We start from the raw sequence: 21004 nt of genomic DNA on the forward strand, positions 1-21004 counted from the left end.
GAATTTGGTAGGACTCCTTCTTTGCTTATCATATCAAATAATTTGTATAGTATTGGGATTAGTTGTTCTTTAAATGTTTGATAGAATTCACTTGTGAATCCATCAGGCCCTGGCGATTTTTTCTTAGGGAGTTCTTTGATGGCTTGTTCAATTTCTTTTTCCATTTAGTCCTGGTCTTTTCTGTGCAAATACTTGGAAATCTTCTATCTTGTTGAATGCCCATACTTTTCCCTGGAAGTGTATAGTCAGTTTTGATGGGTAGTTGATCCTTGGTTGTAGACCCAGTTCTCTTGCCTTTATGAATATCATATTCCAAGCCTTGTGGTCTTTTAGTGTGGAGGCTCACAGATCCTGTGTGATCCTAATTGGTGCTCCTTGATATCTGAATTGTCTCTTTCTGGCTTCTTGTAAAATTTTTTCATTTACTTGGAAGCTCTTGAATTTGGCTATTATATTCCTGGGGGTTGTCTTTTCAGGGTCTAGTGTAGGGAGTGATCTATGGATCCTTTCAATGTCTATATTGCCTTCTTGTAGAACTTCAGGGCAATTTTGCTGAATAATTTCTTTTAGTATGGAATCCAAATTTCTATTAATTTCTGCTTTTTCAGGAAGACCAATGATTCTCAGATTTTCTCTTCTAGACCTGTTTTCTTGGTCTGTCACTTTTTCATTGAGATATTTCATGTTTCCTTCTATTTTATCAGTCTTTTGACTTTGTTTTATTTGTTCTTGCTGTCTTGAGAGATCATTAGCTTCTAATTGCTCAATTCTAGCCGTTAGAGCCTGGTTTTAGGCTATAATCTTTTGGTTTTCCTTTTCAATCTGGTCGTTTCTGGTCTTCAATTTACTTGCCTCACTTTCCAATTGCGAAATTCTGCCTTTTAAGCTGTTATTTTCTTTCCTGATTTCCTTTTGAGCTATTTCCCACTTCTCTAGCCAAATCTTTTCCATCTTTCTCGTCATCTCAGATTTGAACTTTTCAAGAGCTTGTGACCAGTTTTCATTATTTTGGGAAGGTTTGGATGTGATTGCTTGTTTGTTCTCCTCTTCTGTTTGCTCTGTTGTCTGGATTTTCTCTGTGTAAAAGTTGTCGATTGTTAAAGATTTCTTCTTGTTTATCTTTCTCTTCTGGGGTTCCTGATTTTGGCTTGCCATTGTTAGCCCAGCACCTTCTCAGCTTTATCCTCACACTCAGGGTCTGTCTGCCCTTTTTAGGCTCCTGAGGTCTCAGGTCTCGTTGTTCTCAGGGTCAAGCCTCCTGGTAGTCTTGCTTGATCCTCTGCGGGAAGCTCCTTTAACAGTCTTAGGGCACTGCTTCCTAAGTTGTGCACTCATCTGCACTAGTTCCCCACTCAAGGTTTCTGAACCTTCGCCAGTACCTGAGTCTGATCCTTCACTCGCACCTGGGCTTAAGGTCTGTGTTCAAAGTCCACACGTTCTTTAGCCTCTTGGAGTCTTAAGTCTTGGTGCTCTCAGAAGCAGGCCCTGGAGCTGCCAATGACTTAATGGGTGCCCCAAACTTGCTCTAATTCTTTTGTGCTGGCTTTGGCACTGTAGGTGGTGTTGGGGGAGGGGGTCGTTCAGCTCGTGATTTAGTGAGAGCTATTTCACCCCTTCATAGCATGGAAATGCCCTGAACCCATGTACCTTCAACGCTGCGCCCTGTTGTGGGGTCCCTTCATTCATCTGGATTTGTTTTTATGTCCCCTTGCGAAGTCCTATATGTTTCAGTTAGGAGAGGTTAAGCAGCTGCTTTTTACTCTGCCGCCATCTTAACCAGGAATTCAGCAGTTATTCAAGTATCACCATTTTTGAAAAATATTTGAAATTGTTTAAATAAAACAACAAAAATGTGTGAAGTATTTATTAGAGATTACAAAAATAGACATGAACCACAAAGACACCATGGATAAGAAGTGAGTGGATAGATACATCTAAATAGTTACAGCAGCTCTTAGGCATGTTTTTGTTATTTAAATATGTTTCTTACAAGAAACAGATTATAAGGTTTTGTTTTCTTAGCCAATCTTTCACTCTTTTCATTTTATTGGATTATTTATTTTATTCATATTTAAAGTTATAAAAGTTAAGGTTATATTTTTCTCTATGTCTAATATTGAGTTTTGTGTCAAGGTATAATTTTATCATCTTCTGTTATAAATACGTTATTATGGGAGCAACTGAGAGTCAGGTCCAGAGATGAGAAGTCCTGGACTCAAATCTGGCCTCAGACACTTCATAGCTGTGTGTCCCTGGGCAAGTCACTTAGCCCACAATTGAGTAGCCCTTATCACTCTTCTACCTTGGAATCAGCACATAGTATTGATTCCAAGACAGAAGGTAAGGGTTTTTAAAAATAAATGCATTATTATACTCCATCAATTGCTTTATTTTGATCTTTTTTTAAGTTACCCTGTTCCATCTGGATCTCTTCCCTTCCAAATTCACCCCTTTTTTCGTTTTTACCCCTTTACCTTTGGGGCTTAGTTTAGTAGTTCCTCTTTCTCTTGCTTTTCTCTGTTTATATAGCTCTTCCTCCTCTACATTCCCTTCCCTCTGTGTCATTCAGGCAAATGGATTCCCACTTTATCTCCCTTCCATTCAGCTAGTCTTCTTCATAAATTTTTTAAAATTTCTTTTTTTGCATTCTTTTCCCAAAAATAATGACTTTATCATACATTTTTGATTATTCATCTTCTCTCTTTGTCTACTCTAGACCATTCTATGATGAGGACCCTGTAATTATATAGTCAGTCTCTCTTCTCTTCATGTAATCAAATCTTTCAAGGTATTTCTTCTAGTCTCTTCCCTTTAGGCAGGTTCTGCCATTGCCTTTTAGGACATGTCACCTTTTCCATTATATCTCACATACAGAAAATGCCAGTTATTGCAAACAATAAAGAGGCTACCCTATCGTAGGTCTCCTTTCTCAGTACATCTATGATTATAGGAATTACCACCAATCTATAACCACTTCAGGTAACATCTCTTATATTAATCTTAAAACCTCCCCCTTATGCCCATGATTTCCCACTTTCTAAGGTTTTAATCACCCCCAGGCACTCCAACAAACCTCTCAAATAGCATTTCAGTGTAGCATCAAGGGACTTTTCAAACACCAAATCTCTAGGCTATATCCAGTGTAAATCTCCATTCACATACAATCTCTCTTCACCCATAAGAGCATTCATATATGGAATTCCTTCTTAACACCAAAAAGGCAACATGAGTGTGAGTATATAGACAACATAGAAAGAAATGCCCTAAAACTTAGATAGCAAATGAAACAGAAGGGAGGTGTATCATCAGTCCTGAAAATCCCTTTGTTAAAGTCCTAATAAATTCTCTTTAGGTATTGTGTAGTTATTTTCCCCCTAGATTCTTTGTGGAGTCTTGAATCTCATTTGTTCATTACATCATTTGCACCAAAGGCATGCCCTGTTGTTAGATATTATGCAGGTAAAGGTAACATTCCAGAGAAAAAAATTCAAGTTCTCCTGATCTTTTACAATCAATAGCCCCTGTGTCAAAGGAAGGAAAATTAATCTGTGATCAAGGCTAAGGTTAACCCGCTGCTCTTACCCAAACAATGTATCACCTCTCTGAAGTTTTTCTATAACAGTCTTTTTTCACTCAACTACAAAACTAGTGTTTCTGATTCCAACTAGCTCCCCAGAATCGCACAGACTCTCAAAAATGAGGTAATGCCCCTTAACTATCCCAAACCAATTTCCTTTCACAAGCTAGACCTGTGTCTATTCAATGAAAACACCTAGTGAAGAGCTGAATGTGTTGTACAGCATGTTTTCAAGTAATCTAGCAAGGGAAGATGAATGGATTGATTTACTCATTTGATTCCCCACATACACACTTATTCAAAAATATGGAAGTCTATAAATTATTCTGGACATTGCCAAAAAGACAATTAAAAAAGACAAGTGTTAATATGAACTATAATTAACTAAAATATAAGTTCCTTATGAATAGGGCTTTATTTCATTCTTTTTATAAGCAATTCAAGCACCTTACTTAGTTCCTGATCCATATTAGGCCAATAATGATTTGCTGATTTATTATTTAATATCCAGCACACTTCTCAGCTTAACTAAATAATGATCTACAACATAACACTTTTAGAAAGGATTGAGAGAATAGTATGTGATGGTTCCAATTTTTATGTTCATTATAACATGGCAACAGACTCATAGGAAAAGTTTTTATTGAAATAGAAAGGCTAAAGACTGAAAAAAATAAAATCAACTTAAAAATAGGGCATAGAGTGAGTGAGCTTGGATTAGACACTAAGTTATTTATCAATGACCATCTCCCAGAATACTTTGTAATGTAATAAATCATAGCCTGAGAAATTTGTATCTATTTTCTTTGTCTTGGAATATGGATAATTTCTTGAATAAAAAGTCTTAAGAATGTGTTTCTCTCTTGTAGATGTGAAGTATTGTGTGAAGTGTCTGGAAAATGAGTATCCAAATCGCGAAAAAAATCGATGCCTTCCTAAGGTTGTGACTTTCCTGAATGTTTCAGAACCTTTAGGGGTAACTCTGATCTGCATGGCTCTTTCCTTCTCTCTCATGACGTCTTTTATTCTCTGGATATTTGTTAAATTTCAAGACACTCCCATAGTCAAAGCCAATAATCGGGCTCTCAGCTACACTCTCCTCATCTCCCTCATCTTTTGTTTCCTCTGCTCCTTGCTCTTCATTGGCCGTCCCACTGCAGCCACCTGCCTCCTTCGACAAACAACATTTGGGATTGTGTTCACTGTAGCTGTGTCCTCCATTTTGGCCAAAACCTTCATGGTAGTCCTGGCTTTCAAGCTTACAATACCAGGGAGTAGAGGGAGATTGTGGGTACAATCCAGAGTGTCCAATTCTGTTGTCATTGTGTGTTCTGGGATTCAAGTGATTCTCTGTGGTGCCTGGTTAGGAATCTCTCCCCCTTCCCCAGACATAGATACATACTCTGAACCAGGTCAGATCATCATTGGGTGCAATGAGGGTTCTGTCATTGCCTTCTACAGTGTCCTGGGATATATGGGATTCCTAGCCCTGTGCAGCTTCACAATGGCTTTCCTGGCCAGGAACCTCCCTGACACTTTCAATGAAGCCAAGTTCATCACCTTCAGCATGTTGGTGTTCTGCAGTGTGTGGGTCTCCTTCCTCCCAACATACCAGAGCACAAAGGGCAAAGCCATGGTGGTGGTGGAGATCTTCTCCATCCTGGCATCCAGTGCTGGATTACTGGGCTGCATCTTTATTCCCAAGTGTTATGTGATCCTGCTGAGACCAGACAGAAATACTCAGGAAAGAATAAAAAGAAAAGTAGATTCCAGGGTTAGGAATTATTCTGGATCATTGTCTGCTAATTCCTACCAGAGGCATAATCAATGTTAAAGATAAGTGTATCAATTCTGCAGGAGTCTTGGAACATGACACCTCTTACTTCTTGTCTAGGAACCCAGAGATACACACCACGTATTCTGTTTTTCATCCCTGACTTGAGATGAGCTTCCTAAGCCATAGAATTACAACAGAACATACATTTAGGATTGGGGAATGATGTTTTGCCATTCACTGATCTGCTGCTTAGGCTAGTAACAGAATGTTTTGGATACCACCACCTTCTTTTATTTGAACAATCCTATTTACACCAATTTCCCAGCTTATAAATAACATACCCCTATTCAACATGTTATCTCTTTCCTCAATCCTATCCACCTTAAATCTCTTTCCAATGTTCTATTACTTGATTTTTGATTTTTTGATTCTCTTTTCTACTGTGTTCTCTGCAATGATTGCTGTATTATTAATAAACTTCCTTTCAGTATAAACTATCTTTCTTCTCATTCTTTTCATGCCCTAGCACTGACTGAGATCTACTTCTCTCCAGGTAAAACCCCTTTGTAGATTTTAAAATTAATATTCAATATCTCCAAAGTATAATATTTATAAGGATTTTTTAATGTTTAACTAGAGAGCTAGAGAACACAGGGAATGCTCCTCACTCACATGGAAGAGAGCATGAGAGGGGCATTACCCAAAACTTATATACAATCACACAAAAGACACATGCAAATATAAAGGAAAAGAAATTGTGGGTAATACAGAAAGGAATTTTGGGCAATGAAGTTCCAGGCGTTCAAGATTTTCCAACTATACATTCCCCCCTATGATCCTTTGGGAGACCAGTCTCCCTAATGGATTGTGGAAACAGAAGTAACTTAAAACTTTAACTAGAGGTATATACAAATATCATTTTCAATGAAAAATAATGGATTTATTCATCAATCCATGATAAAGACAATTCTTCTTTTTTCTTTTTTTAATATTTTATTTTTTAGAAAAATTTTCCATGGTTCCATGATTCATGTTTTTACTTTCCCCTTCATCCCCCTTCACCCTCCCATTATCACAGTTTTTAAAGAGAAATTATAATAATTTGGGGATAAGAGGAAAAGAAAAGAGAAAAAGAAAACCAATATCAGGTGCATTAACAAAAAGTCTATTAAGGGACAGTCCCCTTTTGGCATAAGAGTATCCATTCAAAATAAATGCATTCAACCCCCCAAAGTTCAAATTCACCATATCTCAAAGTTCACTCTGGATCTTCTGGTGCAGCATGTGGTCTCTGCAGGCATCTCCATGGTGCCTTCTGGATTCTGGGATGTAGTCTTCTGTTCTAAATGAAGGTCAATCAAATAAAAATTCACAGCAATAACATAGTCCCCCCTGAGGAAGATACAAGGATATACATAGGAATCACATAGAGATACATGGTAAAGTCATAATGTATATGAATCAATTATCAAAAACATCAAAGAATTCAAAGAAATTTTTAGAAATAACCTCTGAGGGAAATATAGAATATCAAAAATGTGAAAAAAGTCTAGGAAAAAGTAAAAAAAATCACAAATCACAACAGGTTCTTGTAGCAATCCATTTCCCATAAGATTTGCAACAACAATCACTCACTAACCCAATTTAGCAGTCTGGACTACAGTAAGTTGTCACATCATGAAAGAAATAGAAAAGAGACTAGATCTAGAAACAAATGGGAAATAGCATTCTCTGCTTTTACTCTTTTCTTCACTTTTCAAGGATAATGGAGACAGAACAAGCGATTTTGTATACTTGATAAAGAGTGTAGTACAAGGGGTCCTGCATCTTAACATATGTTAAGCACCTCAACCTTGAGTCTCACACATGATCAAGTCTTTGTGCTCTTTGTGCAGAATGTCATCAATCCCCGTAGGATTGGTTTGGTCTCTTTTACCTTTTTGTGCTCATTTGACACTTTGCAGGTCAACCTCTGTGCTCCTTTGTGGTCCATTTTTCCTTGACTCAGACATATTCATTTAGCAAAAGTCTCATAATAATTAAATAACTAGTGTCAGGTTGCCAAAGTCCAAAGCTTTTGGAGTAGCTTTTATATGCTAGGCAAATGGACATCTTAGCTTATTCTATTGCAAAATTCAAAACATTCAGAAAATCTTTTCAATGTTGGTGACGTGTGCTTCGAATGTAAAAAATGAAAGGAAAAAATAAATACTGTATGACACATGTAGGAAGAAAAAACAAAAATATTAAAATTGTATAGTTTTTCAAATCACAGAGGTAAAGTGTAGAGGCTACTTTCCAAAAAATAAGATTCATTTCCTTTTTAATTTGCCATGATCTTCAGTGTGAGTGTAAATGAGATAGATAAAGCAATAATACATTCAAGAAAATACAAAAAGAATCACAAAAGGCACAGAAGGTTACAAAAGGCACATCAAATCAATATAGGTCATATGTCATTTGAAATTATTGTAAGCCCTGGAAGACTACATCTTCCAGGACTCTCTCTGCTACAACTTCCCCTGACACCTCCCACTTCCTTTGGGGGAGGTGTCAGGGAAAGTATAAAAGGGAAAGTTTGGTGCCTTTTCAGTCTCTTGACCTTAGAGGCTGGCTGGGCTCTCTCAACCCTCTCTCTACCTAAGAGGGACTGTGCTCTCTACCCAGGAGGGTCTGCTCTCTGACCCTGGAGGCAGGCTAGCTCTCTCCATCCTGGAAGCAGAGCTCTCTACCCTGAGAACCTGATCTCTCTCAGTGCCTTTTCCCTTTATTCCTATCTCCTAGTTTTCCCTAGACCTTCCCTTTCTTAATCTAAATAAAACCTAGCTATTCTAAACCCTAAAGTTGCTCTCTGATCATTCATTAGGAACTTTGGTCAATTTCCCCCTGCCAGGATTGCTACCTTCTTTTCCCTTACTGTACCTTCCTCTCTCCTTTCTCCCATCCATCCTATCCTCCTCCCTTCCTCCCTTCACTTTCACCACACAGTCACTAATACATATATTCTGTTGTGAGGTAGTTTATGTATAGTTCTTCAAGGGCAATTTGTTCAAGTATAAGGATCAACCAAATACAGTGCAACAAAACAGTGCAAATCCAGCAATGGGGAAATCTTATCACAATTGAGAGTCAAATACAATCAATAGTCAAATATAATAATTACAGACAATTATTCATTATCAATAGATGGTGCTAGTTTTACATGACTACAATGAATTCGAGTCCCTCTCCCCAATTTTAATGGCTGTTGCAATCAATAGGACCTAGAATGGTCCATCATAAGCAGGTTCAGTTGACCCAATATGTTTGAAATTCTTTATGTATACACTATCATCTGGGTTCAAATCATGAAGTGAGAAGTCTATGGGGCCTGCCTCAACAGCAGCTCCAGAGTTGTGGAGTTCTCACAATTTTGTTTGTAATTGTCTGATATAAGTGGCAATGGTTGTATACCCTCCTAACAATGAGATATAGGCAGGGGTAAATGGTTGTGCCTAAATAGGTGGATGTCCAAATAGTATCTCAAATGGTGAGATGTGTAAATCACCTCTGGGTCTGCTTCTGAGATATGGCCAGAGGTAGAATTTCGGGCCATTTTAAATGAGTCTCCATGCACAATTTGCCAATCATAGTTTTAAGCTCTTTATCCATTCTTTCGACTTGGCCAGAGCTCTAGGGATGATATGGTGTATGAAATTTAGGAGTTATTCCCAAACATGAATAAATTTGCAATAAGACCGAATCAGTAAAATGAGTTCCTTTATCTAAATCAATACGTGCTGGCAGGCCAAAACGAGGAATAATTTCATTCAAAAGGACTTTCGCAACAAAAACCACTGTGTCCCGAGCAGTAGGAAATGCTTCAGACCACCCAGTCAGCTGGTCAACTATGACGAGACAAAATGTATACTGTCCAGTTTTTGGCATAGAGATAAAATCAATTTGTAAATGCTCAAAGCAAGAGGACGTCCACAAAAGGCTTTTCCACAAAAGGCATGTTGATTAAAGGCCTAGCAGGTAGGACAAGCTGTACATACTTTGGAGGCAACTGTAGTTATTTCAAGTGCTAGCCATTGTCTTTTTTTAAAACCCTTAATGTCTGTGTATTGGCTCTTTGGTGGAAGAGTGGTAAGGGTGGGCAATGGGGGTCAAGTGACTTGCCCAGGGTCACACAGCTGGGAAGTGTCTGAGGCCAGATTTGAACCTAGGACCTCTGGTCTCTAGGCCTGACTCTCACTCCACTGAGCTACCCAGCTGCCCCCTATCCATATGGGGGACTCTTTTAACAGAGTCTACAATGCCTTGGGTGCTGAAATGAAAATATTTATGGATGGAGTAACAAATTGGTTATAGAAATCTGTAGGAAACAGGGGTTTGCCTTCAGATGACTCCATTAATCTGTTTTGCTTTAAATTTTTGCTTCCATTTTCCCACTTTTTTGTCATTCTAGGAAAGGGATAGATCCACATCATCAGAAATTATTAGTGACAAAATTAATTCAGGTCCTTCTAAGGCTTCTAGTTTGGCTGCAATGTCTGCTTGATTGTTTCCCTTGGAGACAGGGTCAGTGACACCTGTGTGTGCAGAGCAGTGAACAACAGCTATAACTTTCAGGGAGTTGGATGGCAGAAAGAAGTTCAGTAATGAGGTTTGCATTGGCAATACATTTTCCAGCTGATGTTAAGAAACCCTCTGAAGCCATAGCATGCCGATGGCGTGATATATGTCAAATGTGTAATGGGAGTCTGTGTAAATTGTGACCCTTTTATCTTTGCAATGATATAGGCATGTATCAAATCTGTGAGTTCTGTACCTTGTGTCCTTACATGTGAGGGTGAGGAAGCTGACCATAGCTCCTGTATAGTACACACCATCTCTCATAAAGGAAGAACTATTTGTAAATAATGTTAAATCTGAATTATCTAAAGGAGTTTCCAGTAAATCATTACAAGGTTTATCAGCAATCAGCAATGGACACTAAAGATGTACAATCATGCAAAGGTTCTACGAAAGTTGGCAAATTGGGGAGCAAGGTTGCAGAATTAAGAACTCTACAGCATTTTAGTATGATATGTTCATTATTCAATAGGGTTATCTCAAATCTTGTAATCCTCTGATCATTAAATGTCTGTCTGAGCCCTATGTCTTAATAACAATGCCTCAACCTTGTGTGAGCACATTATGGTTAGAGGACATCCTAATACCAGATAAGCAGATTCAGTTACTAATAAAGCCATAGCAGCTACTCCTCTAAGGCATGGTGGTGCTCCTGAAGCTACTGGGCCGAATAATAGGCTACTGGGTATTGAACAGGTCCCAAAAATTGAGTTAGAACACCTGAATCTACCCCTTTCTGTTCATGGTGAAAAAGAAATATAGAGACAGGAGAATAACTGGGTGCTAGACAAACTGGGGACACTTCCACACCTCACAAAGGGAAGGACTGACAGGTAAACACAGGAAAACCAAATGGGGATGTGAGGTTTGGGGAATGGTAGTTTATCAGTTAAACTGACAATCTATCAGCCAGGGAAAGTCAGTGATGTAAGCACCTTCAAGTTGGATCTTTATGGTTTAGAGGAATCAGGAAGAACAAATAAAACTGATTTTATTGATGGTAAATAAGGGAAGTGGGAGAGAAGGGTTTACTTCTGTTAAAAATACCCCAAATGACTTAACTAAACTAAGGTCAGCTCTAACTAAAATAAAAAAGGGCTGGAGAGGTGGGATTCTCACTACACTTGTCCAACTTGTCCACAGTGCTCCAAGATGTCACAGGAAACAGGATCAAGTTATATATACAGCCAGTTAATCCACAAAAGCTCTAGGGAGTAAGGCAGATAAATCTGCTATCTAACAACAAATATCCAAGACCTTCCTCTACCTAAGCCAAGATAGTTGATTGAAGGTATCTTCTTCTCATTGAAATCCCATTCTGTTAGCTCCTTGGATATTTGGCAAAGCTGGACCACACAGTCAAAACCTCCTTTCTTCGGCTTGGCCAAAACCACTCTCCTCTTTCAAAATCCTGGCTTCATTCCATTATGGAATGTCCATGAAGTCCAAGATTTATTCAAGCTGTCATCTATTCTGTCTTATATTAATTCTTATACCTATCCTACAATTTCCCCATTACAATGGACATATAAAGTAAATGGTTTATCATAATTTGGGATGCCTAGAACACGGACAGACAGGCTTGTTTTAAATTTGAATTTTAAAGAGCTTTTAGGTGTTCCATTTCCAATTTAAGTTTTCCAATTAATCAGGGATTTAGTTTTTTGTGAGTGATACAAGAGGCTTAGTGATTTCCCCATAGCAAGGGATCCACTGCTGACAAAATCCTGTTGCTCCAAGAATCACCTTCAATTGCTTTTTAATGGTAGGAGCACTTAATTTTTGGATACTTTCAATATGTTTAAGAGAAATTAAATAGGACCCAGAAGTTAAAATGAAACCTAAATATTGTACTTTGGGGAGACACCATTGAACTTTGTCTTTGGAGACCTTGTGACCTCTCTTATGTAGCTCCAAAAGGAGATGCTTGCTATCATCTTGGCATGCTTCAGCAGTTGTTGAAGGCAAGAGCAAATCTATCTATCTATCTATCTATCTATCTATCTATCTATCTATCTATCTATATCTATATCTATATCTATATCTATATCTATATATATTGGATTAAATGGCTATATTTAAATTTAATGGTATCCATATCTGCAGTTAAGAATTCTGTAAACAATGTAGGACTATCCTTGAAAGTCTGGGACAAACGATCCCAGGTCCACTGGGAACCCTTCCAAGTGAAAGCAAAGATATGCCTGGAATCCTCATATATAGGTATGGAAAAGGAGGCTGAGCACTTCTACTACTGTAGAGTATGTAGCTATGCTAGGAATAGAAGAAATAATAGTATCTATGTTGGAAACTACAGGGTGTCTCTTTATAATGTGATTGTTCATAGCCCTCAAATCTTGGATGAATCGATAGAGATGCTTACCACTGGGCCCCAATTTTGGCTTTTTAACAGTCAGGATGGGCGTATTTTATCCAGATTTTCAGGGGATTATGATGACTTGGTCAATTAGTAAATTTATTACTGGGGTAATGCCCTTAATTGCTTCCTTTGAGAGAGGGTACTCAAGAATGGAAGGAGTGTTAGGGGGAAAAGGGGACTTTTGGGTTAAAAATATTAAAAATGGTCAACAGAGGATTGAAGTATTATCAATCCTCAATTAAGAATAATCTAAAGTCAAAATTGACTTTTATGGAAGTTTTATTAAAATTAAGAATAGAAAGAGGAAATAAGGAAATAATAATCTAACCATGTAGGTAATTAATACTATCCTCTAATTAATCTAGGTAGATCTTAACCCTCAGCTGAGAGTTAGAGGGCCAGAGGCCCGGAGGTGAATGGAGCAAACTTCATTCACAGAGTCCACTAAAAGAAATTTCTTAAGAGAAGTTCAGGAAGATTCAGTCAGTCTTTAAACTCACCACGTGGAATTCAAAGAAGATATTTAAAGTAGTCTCACAGGGTCTCAGCATTCCAACACTCCTCCATGAACCAGAAGAGGTCTGTCATCAGATGCTCTCTTCCACTGAAGACCCTCTCACTCATTCAACTCCCTCTTTTTAAAGGGGTCACTTATGCATCACTTCCTGTGCCTCCATCCTAATTTGCATGTCCAATCACAATAGACAATTCTCATAGTACTGCCTAGGGGGCAGTCAGTTGATTCTACTTTATCACCCAATCTAGCACACGTGGGTTACAGACCTCCCAGAATTAGAGGTGCTCTCACCTTTGGTGATTAAATCTAAAAATGGGCAGCTTAGACTTAATCTAATTATCATAGGATGTGGGCTAAATTTAGTTTCAATTTGAACTGGGACAGCCAATTTAAGTAGACTAACATCAGAAGATGATGTGGCCCAGAGAGACTCAGGTATATCCATTGGGATTTCAAAAGTGGGAGATTCCTTTATCTTATGACCATCTGAAAGAAGTACAGAGAGCAAAGTTAAGGATTCCTCAGGAAATCCCAATGACATAGAGCCATTTAGAGAGCAAGCCTGCACAAAATATCTCTCCCCAGCAAATTTATAGGGGAGGCAGGTATCAAAAGGAAAGAGTGCTCCAAATTCAGGGGTCCTACAAATACAATTCTAGGAGAAAGCTTTGGAACCTTTAGAAGTGTCTCCAACACCTCCAATACATTTATTGATCCTATGGAATTACAATCTGAGTCAGATGTACTCTTCAATACAAATCTGTAAGCTCCAATGTCCAAAAGACAATCATAATAGCTGTTACCAACCTTTAATGTTACATGGGGCTCATCAGTATGGGGGCAATAGATAGGAACAATGGGTAGTAAGACATTGGGGTCTGGAAAATCAAAGTTGTATCCTCTGATTCCTGTGTCCCAATCCCCCCGTACACCTTCATAATTTTGAGGTAGTTCTGTGGATTCCCCCCTGAGGGGCAGTAGCACCCTGAGTGGTTCAGAGATGAGCTCCACTCAAGATATATTGTTGCAGAGTCATTTGGTATAAGTTATCAATTGCCTGATCCATATTCCTAGAATTGTTATCAGTTCTAAAGTTGCAATTCCTGAAATCATTATTGTAATTATTATTTCCATAATTGTTATTTCTATAATTATTGCTATTTCAAAAGTTGATATTTCTGAAGTTAATATTTCTAATTGCTTGTTTCCAATTCCTACAGTTCATCATTCTGTGACCCCTTTTGCACAGAAGTGGCATATAAGAGACTTGGAGAGGGGCAAGTGCCATTGGTTAAGTATCATGCCCTTTTAGTTGTTTTCCAATTTTAAAACTTAAAAAGTCTAGTTTCTTCTGAAACATTTCCATTAAATTATTAGTCTCTTCCTGCTTTTCTTTATGGCCTTTAGAGACAGATACAGCAGTTTTTCATAACTCGTACAGATCCATCTGAGGCCACCTTGGGCAATGTGTTTCAAAATAATCCCCAACCACTTTGCAACTGTTGTGGATAAAGTCTTGCCTTATTTGCTTGATATCTCTTTCTTTAGAAAGATCAAGATCAAAATATCTTCCCCCAAGCTCAATGAGCCTATCCATGAATTGGAAGGGTGTTTCATCATCAGATTATTTAAGGTTTTCAAATTTGGTTCATGCATCCGTATTTTGGGAGCATTCCTGCATTGCATATAATGGCCTCCCTACAATGATATAATTGCAAATAATCCCCAGATTTGTTATTGTCCTATTCAGGATCCTGAGATGGCTAGTGTGCTGCATTGTGCTCTCAGACTTTATTAACATGAAAGATGATCTTATTTTTCTCACATTGTTAGAAAAGCCTTGAGCAAAATTTCAACATCTTTATAAGATGTATTATATTGGAAAAAATATGTTGACCATCTTTTTTGTTACCAGATATGGTTCTTCAAAACTGGGAGCATTAGATGTCAATTCTTTTATATCTTGAGGTGTGAAAGATGTATGTTGTCTTAGGTTTACCACATCTCTGTTGCATCCTATTGTGTGCCCTTCCCTTAAGGGGAAAAGACCTTCATGGGAATCATTCAATGGTTGTAGTTTATTAGAAGTTGACTGTGGGGATACTGAGGCAGAATGGATAGGAATAGGTATAGTAGGAGGACAAAATTTACTTGGGACTGGGATTGGTTGCGGGGTGGGAGAAAGGACAGGGAAGGATGGGGCATTGGGAGATGGATCAGAGGAAGTAAGTTTAGCCAGGGGTTTCAGAGCATGAGAGAGGTGGTTCAGAGTAGAAGAGAGAAGGTTTTGCACCTGAGATATAGAAGAGGGGTCTTCCATCTCTATTTCGGGAGAAGTAGGATTTTCCTCTCTTAGTGGTTTAGAAACAGGCTTGCATAAATCAGATGTGTTGGTTGGGATCTTTATTCGTATTGGACCATGTAAGAAGTATTTGAAATTGTGCAATTGAATTTGCATGTCAGCCTGCAATTCAGATTTAATTTTTCATATGGTAGCATTAGGATCAGGAAAAGAAAATTTCCTAGGAACATAAGGAAAGGGAGGCAATCCAAAACCTTATAGGTTCCTAATTGGGCAAAAGCCAGGAGGCTTTCTTGTAGAGTAGCATTCATACTGCTGAGCATTGTAATCAATAAGGGTAGATTAAAGGAAAGTGGGAAAGAGAATAATTTTCAATGTATCTATTAATTTATTTATTAAACTTTTTATTTTTATTAGGGGCAGGGGTAGGGTAAGGGGCATTTTGTGTTATTTTATTTTATATGGTGTTATATGATTTTATTGGATTTTATTTGCAAAAAAAGTTTTTTACAATTTTCTATTTATGTATTTATTTTTATTGTTGCTGCCCTCTGGGGGCTGAAAGCAGCCACTACAACTCAGTGGAGAAGGGGGGGAATGAGTGCTCAATACTGGCCTCTAGTGACCAAGAGGCAACAATACAACAAGGAGGGGGAAGGGGCGTGGTTATGGTAGGGGGTGGCAGTAAGGTTCAGTATTAGGGTAGGGGGTGTGTTTAAGGTGTTGAGTGGGAGTAAGGGGTAATGTGTCTGACAGAAACCAAAATAGAGCATATGACTACTTATAGTTTCCTCAGATTTTAGGTTTTGTTCTGTCTCCTGGCACCCTTGTTGTTAGATACTGTTAGGGACTTCTCTCACTTTATTCTCCACATGGAAGTCTTGGTCCATGAAGAACTTTGGGTCGAAAACTGCCTGGGGCACCTCCAGCTGAGTCTCTGTAACCAAGCAAAAAACAAATATAAAATGTTTTGGACTCTCTTTTTCTTGTTCCCAGTGGAGGCTACAATAAGTTATGACAATTTCCCTGATAGCTTCTAAGGCTGATGACAACTCCTCCAATGCCTTGCCTTACTTCTCTAGACTAGGTTTTGGGGGAATCTTTTCATGTACAAAGTATGTACAATGCTCACAAATACCTATCCTACTTCTCTTTTCGTTGCTTATTCAAGATCATTATATCACAGTCTCAGAGAAAAAAGGGGCCTCGGAGGTTGCTAAGTCAAATAGACTTGTTACAGAATTCCCCTTTCCAATGACTAGCAATACCAACACATCAGCTTTATGTTTCCTGGCTAGTAAGGTTATATGGCCAATTCTGATGATACACATTGTGTTCTTTTGATGATAGGAGAAAAGAATTTAGAGTTTCCAGGGCCTCTAGGGTGAATCTGATTTAATCCTTCTTTTTATCAGGTGAGAAATTTGATGTCCAGGAAAATAACATGACTTGTCTACACTTTCACAATATGGAGGAGAGGAATTCTGGTCTTTTGACTAGAAACAATATTCCTATTGCCAAATAATGCTACCAAAGAAGGGCGCAAGTTTCTCTCTTCCTTTCTGATTGCAGGTCGACACGTACCTGTTTAAGAGGCCCCATTATAAGTATTTTACCTTAATTTACCCAAATTATAATGTATTGAAAAAACCATTCAGGATAAAGCATCATAGATGTAACTGAGAATTCTAGTGTGTGATTAAATTACTAGTCAAGGAGAAAGAATACAAACCTTAGGAAAGCCTGAAGTCACCCTCACAAGACTAACCTATTTCAGTATTGTCTCCAGTTGTGGACATCATATGTGTGCTGTAGGAGAAAGGAGAAACAGTGGTTTGAATGAATAATTGGATAGATGGTTCAATGAATGAATGCAAATGAATTTTATGACTCATTGTGTTACTTTCTGGTGACACCAATACCAAAAGAAAGACATTCTTTGCACTCTGGAAGCTTATATTGTAATGGGGGAGGTGTCATAGAGAGATATGTAGATAGACAGAATATGTATCAAGACTTTTATATATGGCAGGCTCTGTGCTAAGGCCTGTGTATACATCTACAAGGAATCAAGTTAGCCCCTGCCTTCAAGGTATTTACAACATAGTGGGGGAATATAACACGTAAAAGGGTATTGGAAAGCAGAGAACAGGAGGAGCCTATAGGAAATGCCATTGGATCTACTTTCTGACCATGTTAGGCAAAAGTTTCTCCTCCCAAATCCAAATGGAAGCAGGAATACAGCCCAAGTTCTTCATGGTGTGGAGAAGGTTAGAGAATCATGCCACGATCAAAATCTACAATTAAGTGCCAACTAAGAATATCATTCCCTGCAAAGTTCAATTTTATCCTGGTCAAGCTTTGATCATCCTATAAGTAGGTTCTGAAGTCCTGAAGTTGTTCCCATTGGGGAATTTTATGAAAAGAACACATCTTCTCTAATGCCTCTCTGCTCACATTGCCAGTGGCAGCATTAGCCGTGATACCAGGCACTGATGATGCCTCCAGTCAATATGGCCCCTTATTTTATGAGTAATCCTTAACAAAGTCTGAGCTCAGTTATCATTTCCTCTTAGTTCTGATTTTATAGAGGGAAGCCTACTAGTTCTCTAGAATTAAATTTAAAGCCCTCTTCTTCCAAGAATGCCCAACAAGGGCCCCAACTTGTTATCAGTGAATACCTACAGATTTTCAAAAGCCCTTGTCAGAATTACTCTCAAGACCAGCATTCTCATTTGGTAGAAATAACTTAAGCCAAAAAATAGACTGGTCAGTGGTAAAGAACTAGTGGTAAGATATCTAGAGAAAGCCCTCATGTAGACATTGGTGAGGAGTTAGAGAGGAGGTATGGACACAGCATGAGAAACTATGGAGAAGGTGCAACATTTATCCCTAATTGCATACAGCCAGGAGATCTAGAGAAAGGACACACATACAAGGAGAGGCTTCCTTGGGGAATTTGTTAGCCTTGTAAAAGAAACTCATCTTATAATTTAAATCTGGCTCATCTTACTCTGTCCTCTCTTTTCTGGACAGAGAATTCTTTTGTGAATTGAGAGATTTAGGGGATTCATGCCTATGAACTTGGTTGATTTCAACAATCATTTTAGGTACCTTCTGCATGGAAAGACCAAGGCTGAGGTGTGAGGAGGTTCAGAAACAAAGTATAGAAAACAAGCAATCATTTCCCAATAGATTTCTTAGTTTGGTAATGGAAAAATGCAGGAAAAAAATTCAGTTATTAAATATTCTTACTTGCAAGGCTCAAGAGTGTTAAACTAAGTTATGGTAAAGCGATATGATTGGCAGAATCCAGGGAAGATTTTCTGATTTTTACATTAATCTTTAGAGGTTTATTATTATTATTATTATTATTATTATTATTATTATTATTGCTTCTGAGAACAGAAGGCGAAATAGACTCTTTCTCATGAGCCTCCTTCATGGTGATGGAGAGAATTTTTACAGCTGCTGAACCATAATTGAGTGTGCATAAGACATTTTCAAACAGATGAATTCTCCACCCCTTTCCAAGTATTCTGTGAGATGAAAACAATTATGGACCTCTTGGTGGGAGAATAGGCAGTTGCAATTGGCTCAGTTGTCTCATCTCTCTACCTTATTATCATGTCTTTTTTGTTTTCTCTTTTAGTTTCTATTTCTTTCGAATCTCAGAAGATTGAGGTGAGGAGAAATATTCAACAAGGTTAGGACTTTGTGACAAGGGTCAAAAGAATTGTCATATGTCTCTTAGCAACTATATCCAGGTCCAGCGAAAAACATGCCTCAAGACGGAACTACGTGATCTGTCTCAGCCATAAACTGGCCCTGGCACTGGAGGCACTGTGTCCTGATATAAGTAAGCAACTTTCCCACTGGGTATGCCACACAGAGAAGCAAATGTTTGGTTATGTAAAAGTTGGGGCACCAGGGATGTTGTTATTATTATTAAAATGTACCCTAAATGTTTTGTGGGTTCACACTGGGTTAAAGGAGAGACAGGACCAACCAGGAAAGGGAGACCGGGGCTCACTGCATAGCTTTTAACTGACCCAGGAATAGCAGTTGGCCCAACGGACACCCAGCTCACCCCAGGCCAGGGTCTATGGAACCAGCAGGCAAGGTAAAAGTTTGTACAGTTTTAATTGGGGAAATAATAATGAAGGATGGGAATAAGGGATTCTACACTTGAAAACCTAAGGGCAAACCACAGGGGCAAGGGAAGGACTTGACTACACTATTCTACTGACCGAAGCCAGGCAGGGCCAAAAGGAAGCAGTACTGAAGACACAGGGAAAGCTCCTCCAAACCTGATTTCAGCCAGGTTTGGTCAGCTCAGCTAAAGGGCCTGAGGAAGACTTTCAATTGAGGTCTCACGGTAAATCCAAGGATGGTCACAGGATGCCAGGAGCCAAATCCAGCAGGACAGGAGATCCAAGGTACCCAGGTAAGGAGAGTGAGTTTGAAATGCTGTCCACCAGATCCCAAACCACTTCCTCACTTGGTGCAGCTTTGCAGGTCAGTTGTCCACTTGCTGAAAGCCGATCCCAGGGAATCTGGGTGCAGTTTTTCCCTAACTCTGAGATCTCCCAGGGTTAGCAACAGTTATGTCCAACCACTAATGGAGTCTCTCTCAGAGCACAAGCCCTGCTTCCTTCTCCTTCATTCCATCTTGGAATTCTCCAGCCCTTCCTGCTAGGTCCAACACTAACACTAATTAATCTTCCTCACAACAGTTACAACCATTCATTTTTCATACCTTGTCTTGAAGAATTGAAAGGTTTTGTTGAAAGGAGAAAGAATTCCACTGTGGGGGAGTGTTACTGTAATTTGTTCGTCATTGTAATCTGAGATTTCATTAGTTTTAATGGTTACCACAAAAAATTGGTAGGTCATATCCACCTTGAAGTCCATCGAGATTCCAAGACATCCTATGCCTCCATCATCACCTAATTTAATAATAGGCATTTTGAACATCAAATTAGATAATCACACTCTATTATTATAGTTATTTAGTACAATGAATGGTTGACCTAATCTATTCCACTGATCCACCACAATATTGCTTGGCCACTTATTGTTCAATAAATCAGTTGTGTCTAACTCTTCATGCCTATATGGATCACATTGTCCATGGAGTTTTCTTGGCAGAGATACTGGACAGCTTTGCAATTTACTTCCCTATCGGATTAAGGCAAACAGAATGTAAATGACTTTTTAAGGGTCTCATAGCTAGTAAAAATCTGAGTCTGAAATTGAATTTAGGCTTTCCTGACTCCAGTCCCTGGCCACTATCTACTGCACTGGTCAACTACCTCCTTCTTGGTCTGCATGAGATTGTTTTAATGATTACCATTTTGTAACATAGGTTAAGACCTGGTAAGGCAAAGCCATCTTCCCTCACACTTTTTTTCATTTATTCCCTTGACATTCTTCACTTTTTGTTCTTGTAGATGTATTTTAAAATTTTTAAAAATTCCCAGATTTCTTGATGATACAATTTTTAATATTTGTCTTCTGACATTTTGCAATCCATGTTCATGTTCTCTCTCTTTCACATTCTTTCCCCTTCCTCAAGAAGGTAAGCAATATAATATAGGTTGTATTATTGTTATACAATACCTGTTTACATGTTTATGATGTGACACAAGAAATATTGCTTACACTAGAGAAAATGCACAGAGGAAATAAAGAAAAGAACTGTATGTTTCGATCTGCATTTAGACTCCAAACGTTCCTTCTATGGTGGTGGATATCTTTTTTCATCATGAGTACCTATAGGATCCTTTCCCTGTTGATAACAGTTAAGTCATTCACATTTGATCATCCTACAT

General features: G+C 38.4%; 1 protein-coding gene across 1 annotated transcript in view; it reads left to right on the forward strand.

Moving 5' to 3' along the window:
* The window catches only part of LOC123232499 (vomeronasal type-2 receptor 26-like), a 30568-nt gene extending 16345 nt beyond the window's left edge, over window positions 1-14223 (forward strand). The window contains exons 5-6 of the mRNA XM_044658948.1: window positions 4447-5315; window positions 14191-14223. Coding sequence (XP_044514883.1) covers window positions 4447-5315; window positions 14191-14223 — 902 coding nt within the window. The remainder of the gene's footprint in view (window positions 1-4446; window positions 5316-14190) is intronic.
* The last annotated feature ends 6781 nt before the right edge of the window (window positions 14224-21004 follow it).

Source organism: Gracilinanus agilis, chromosome 1 (genome assembly GCF_016433145.1).
Source record: "Gracilinanus agilis isolate LMUSP501 chromosome 1, AgileGrace, whole genome shotgun sequence".
Classification (NCBI taxonomy): domain Eukaryota; kingdom Metazoa; phylum Chordata; class Mammalia; order Didelphimorphia; family Didelphidae; genus Gracilinanus; species Gracilinanus agilis.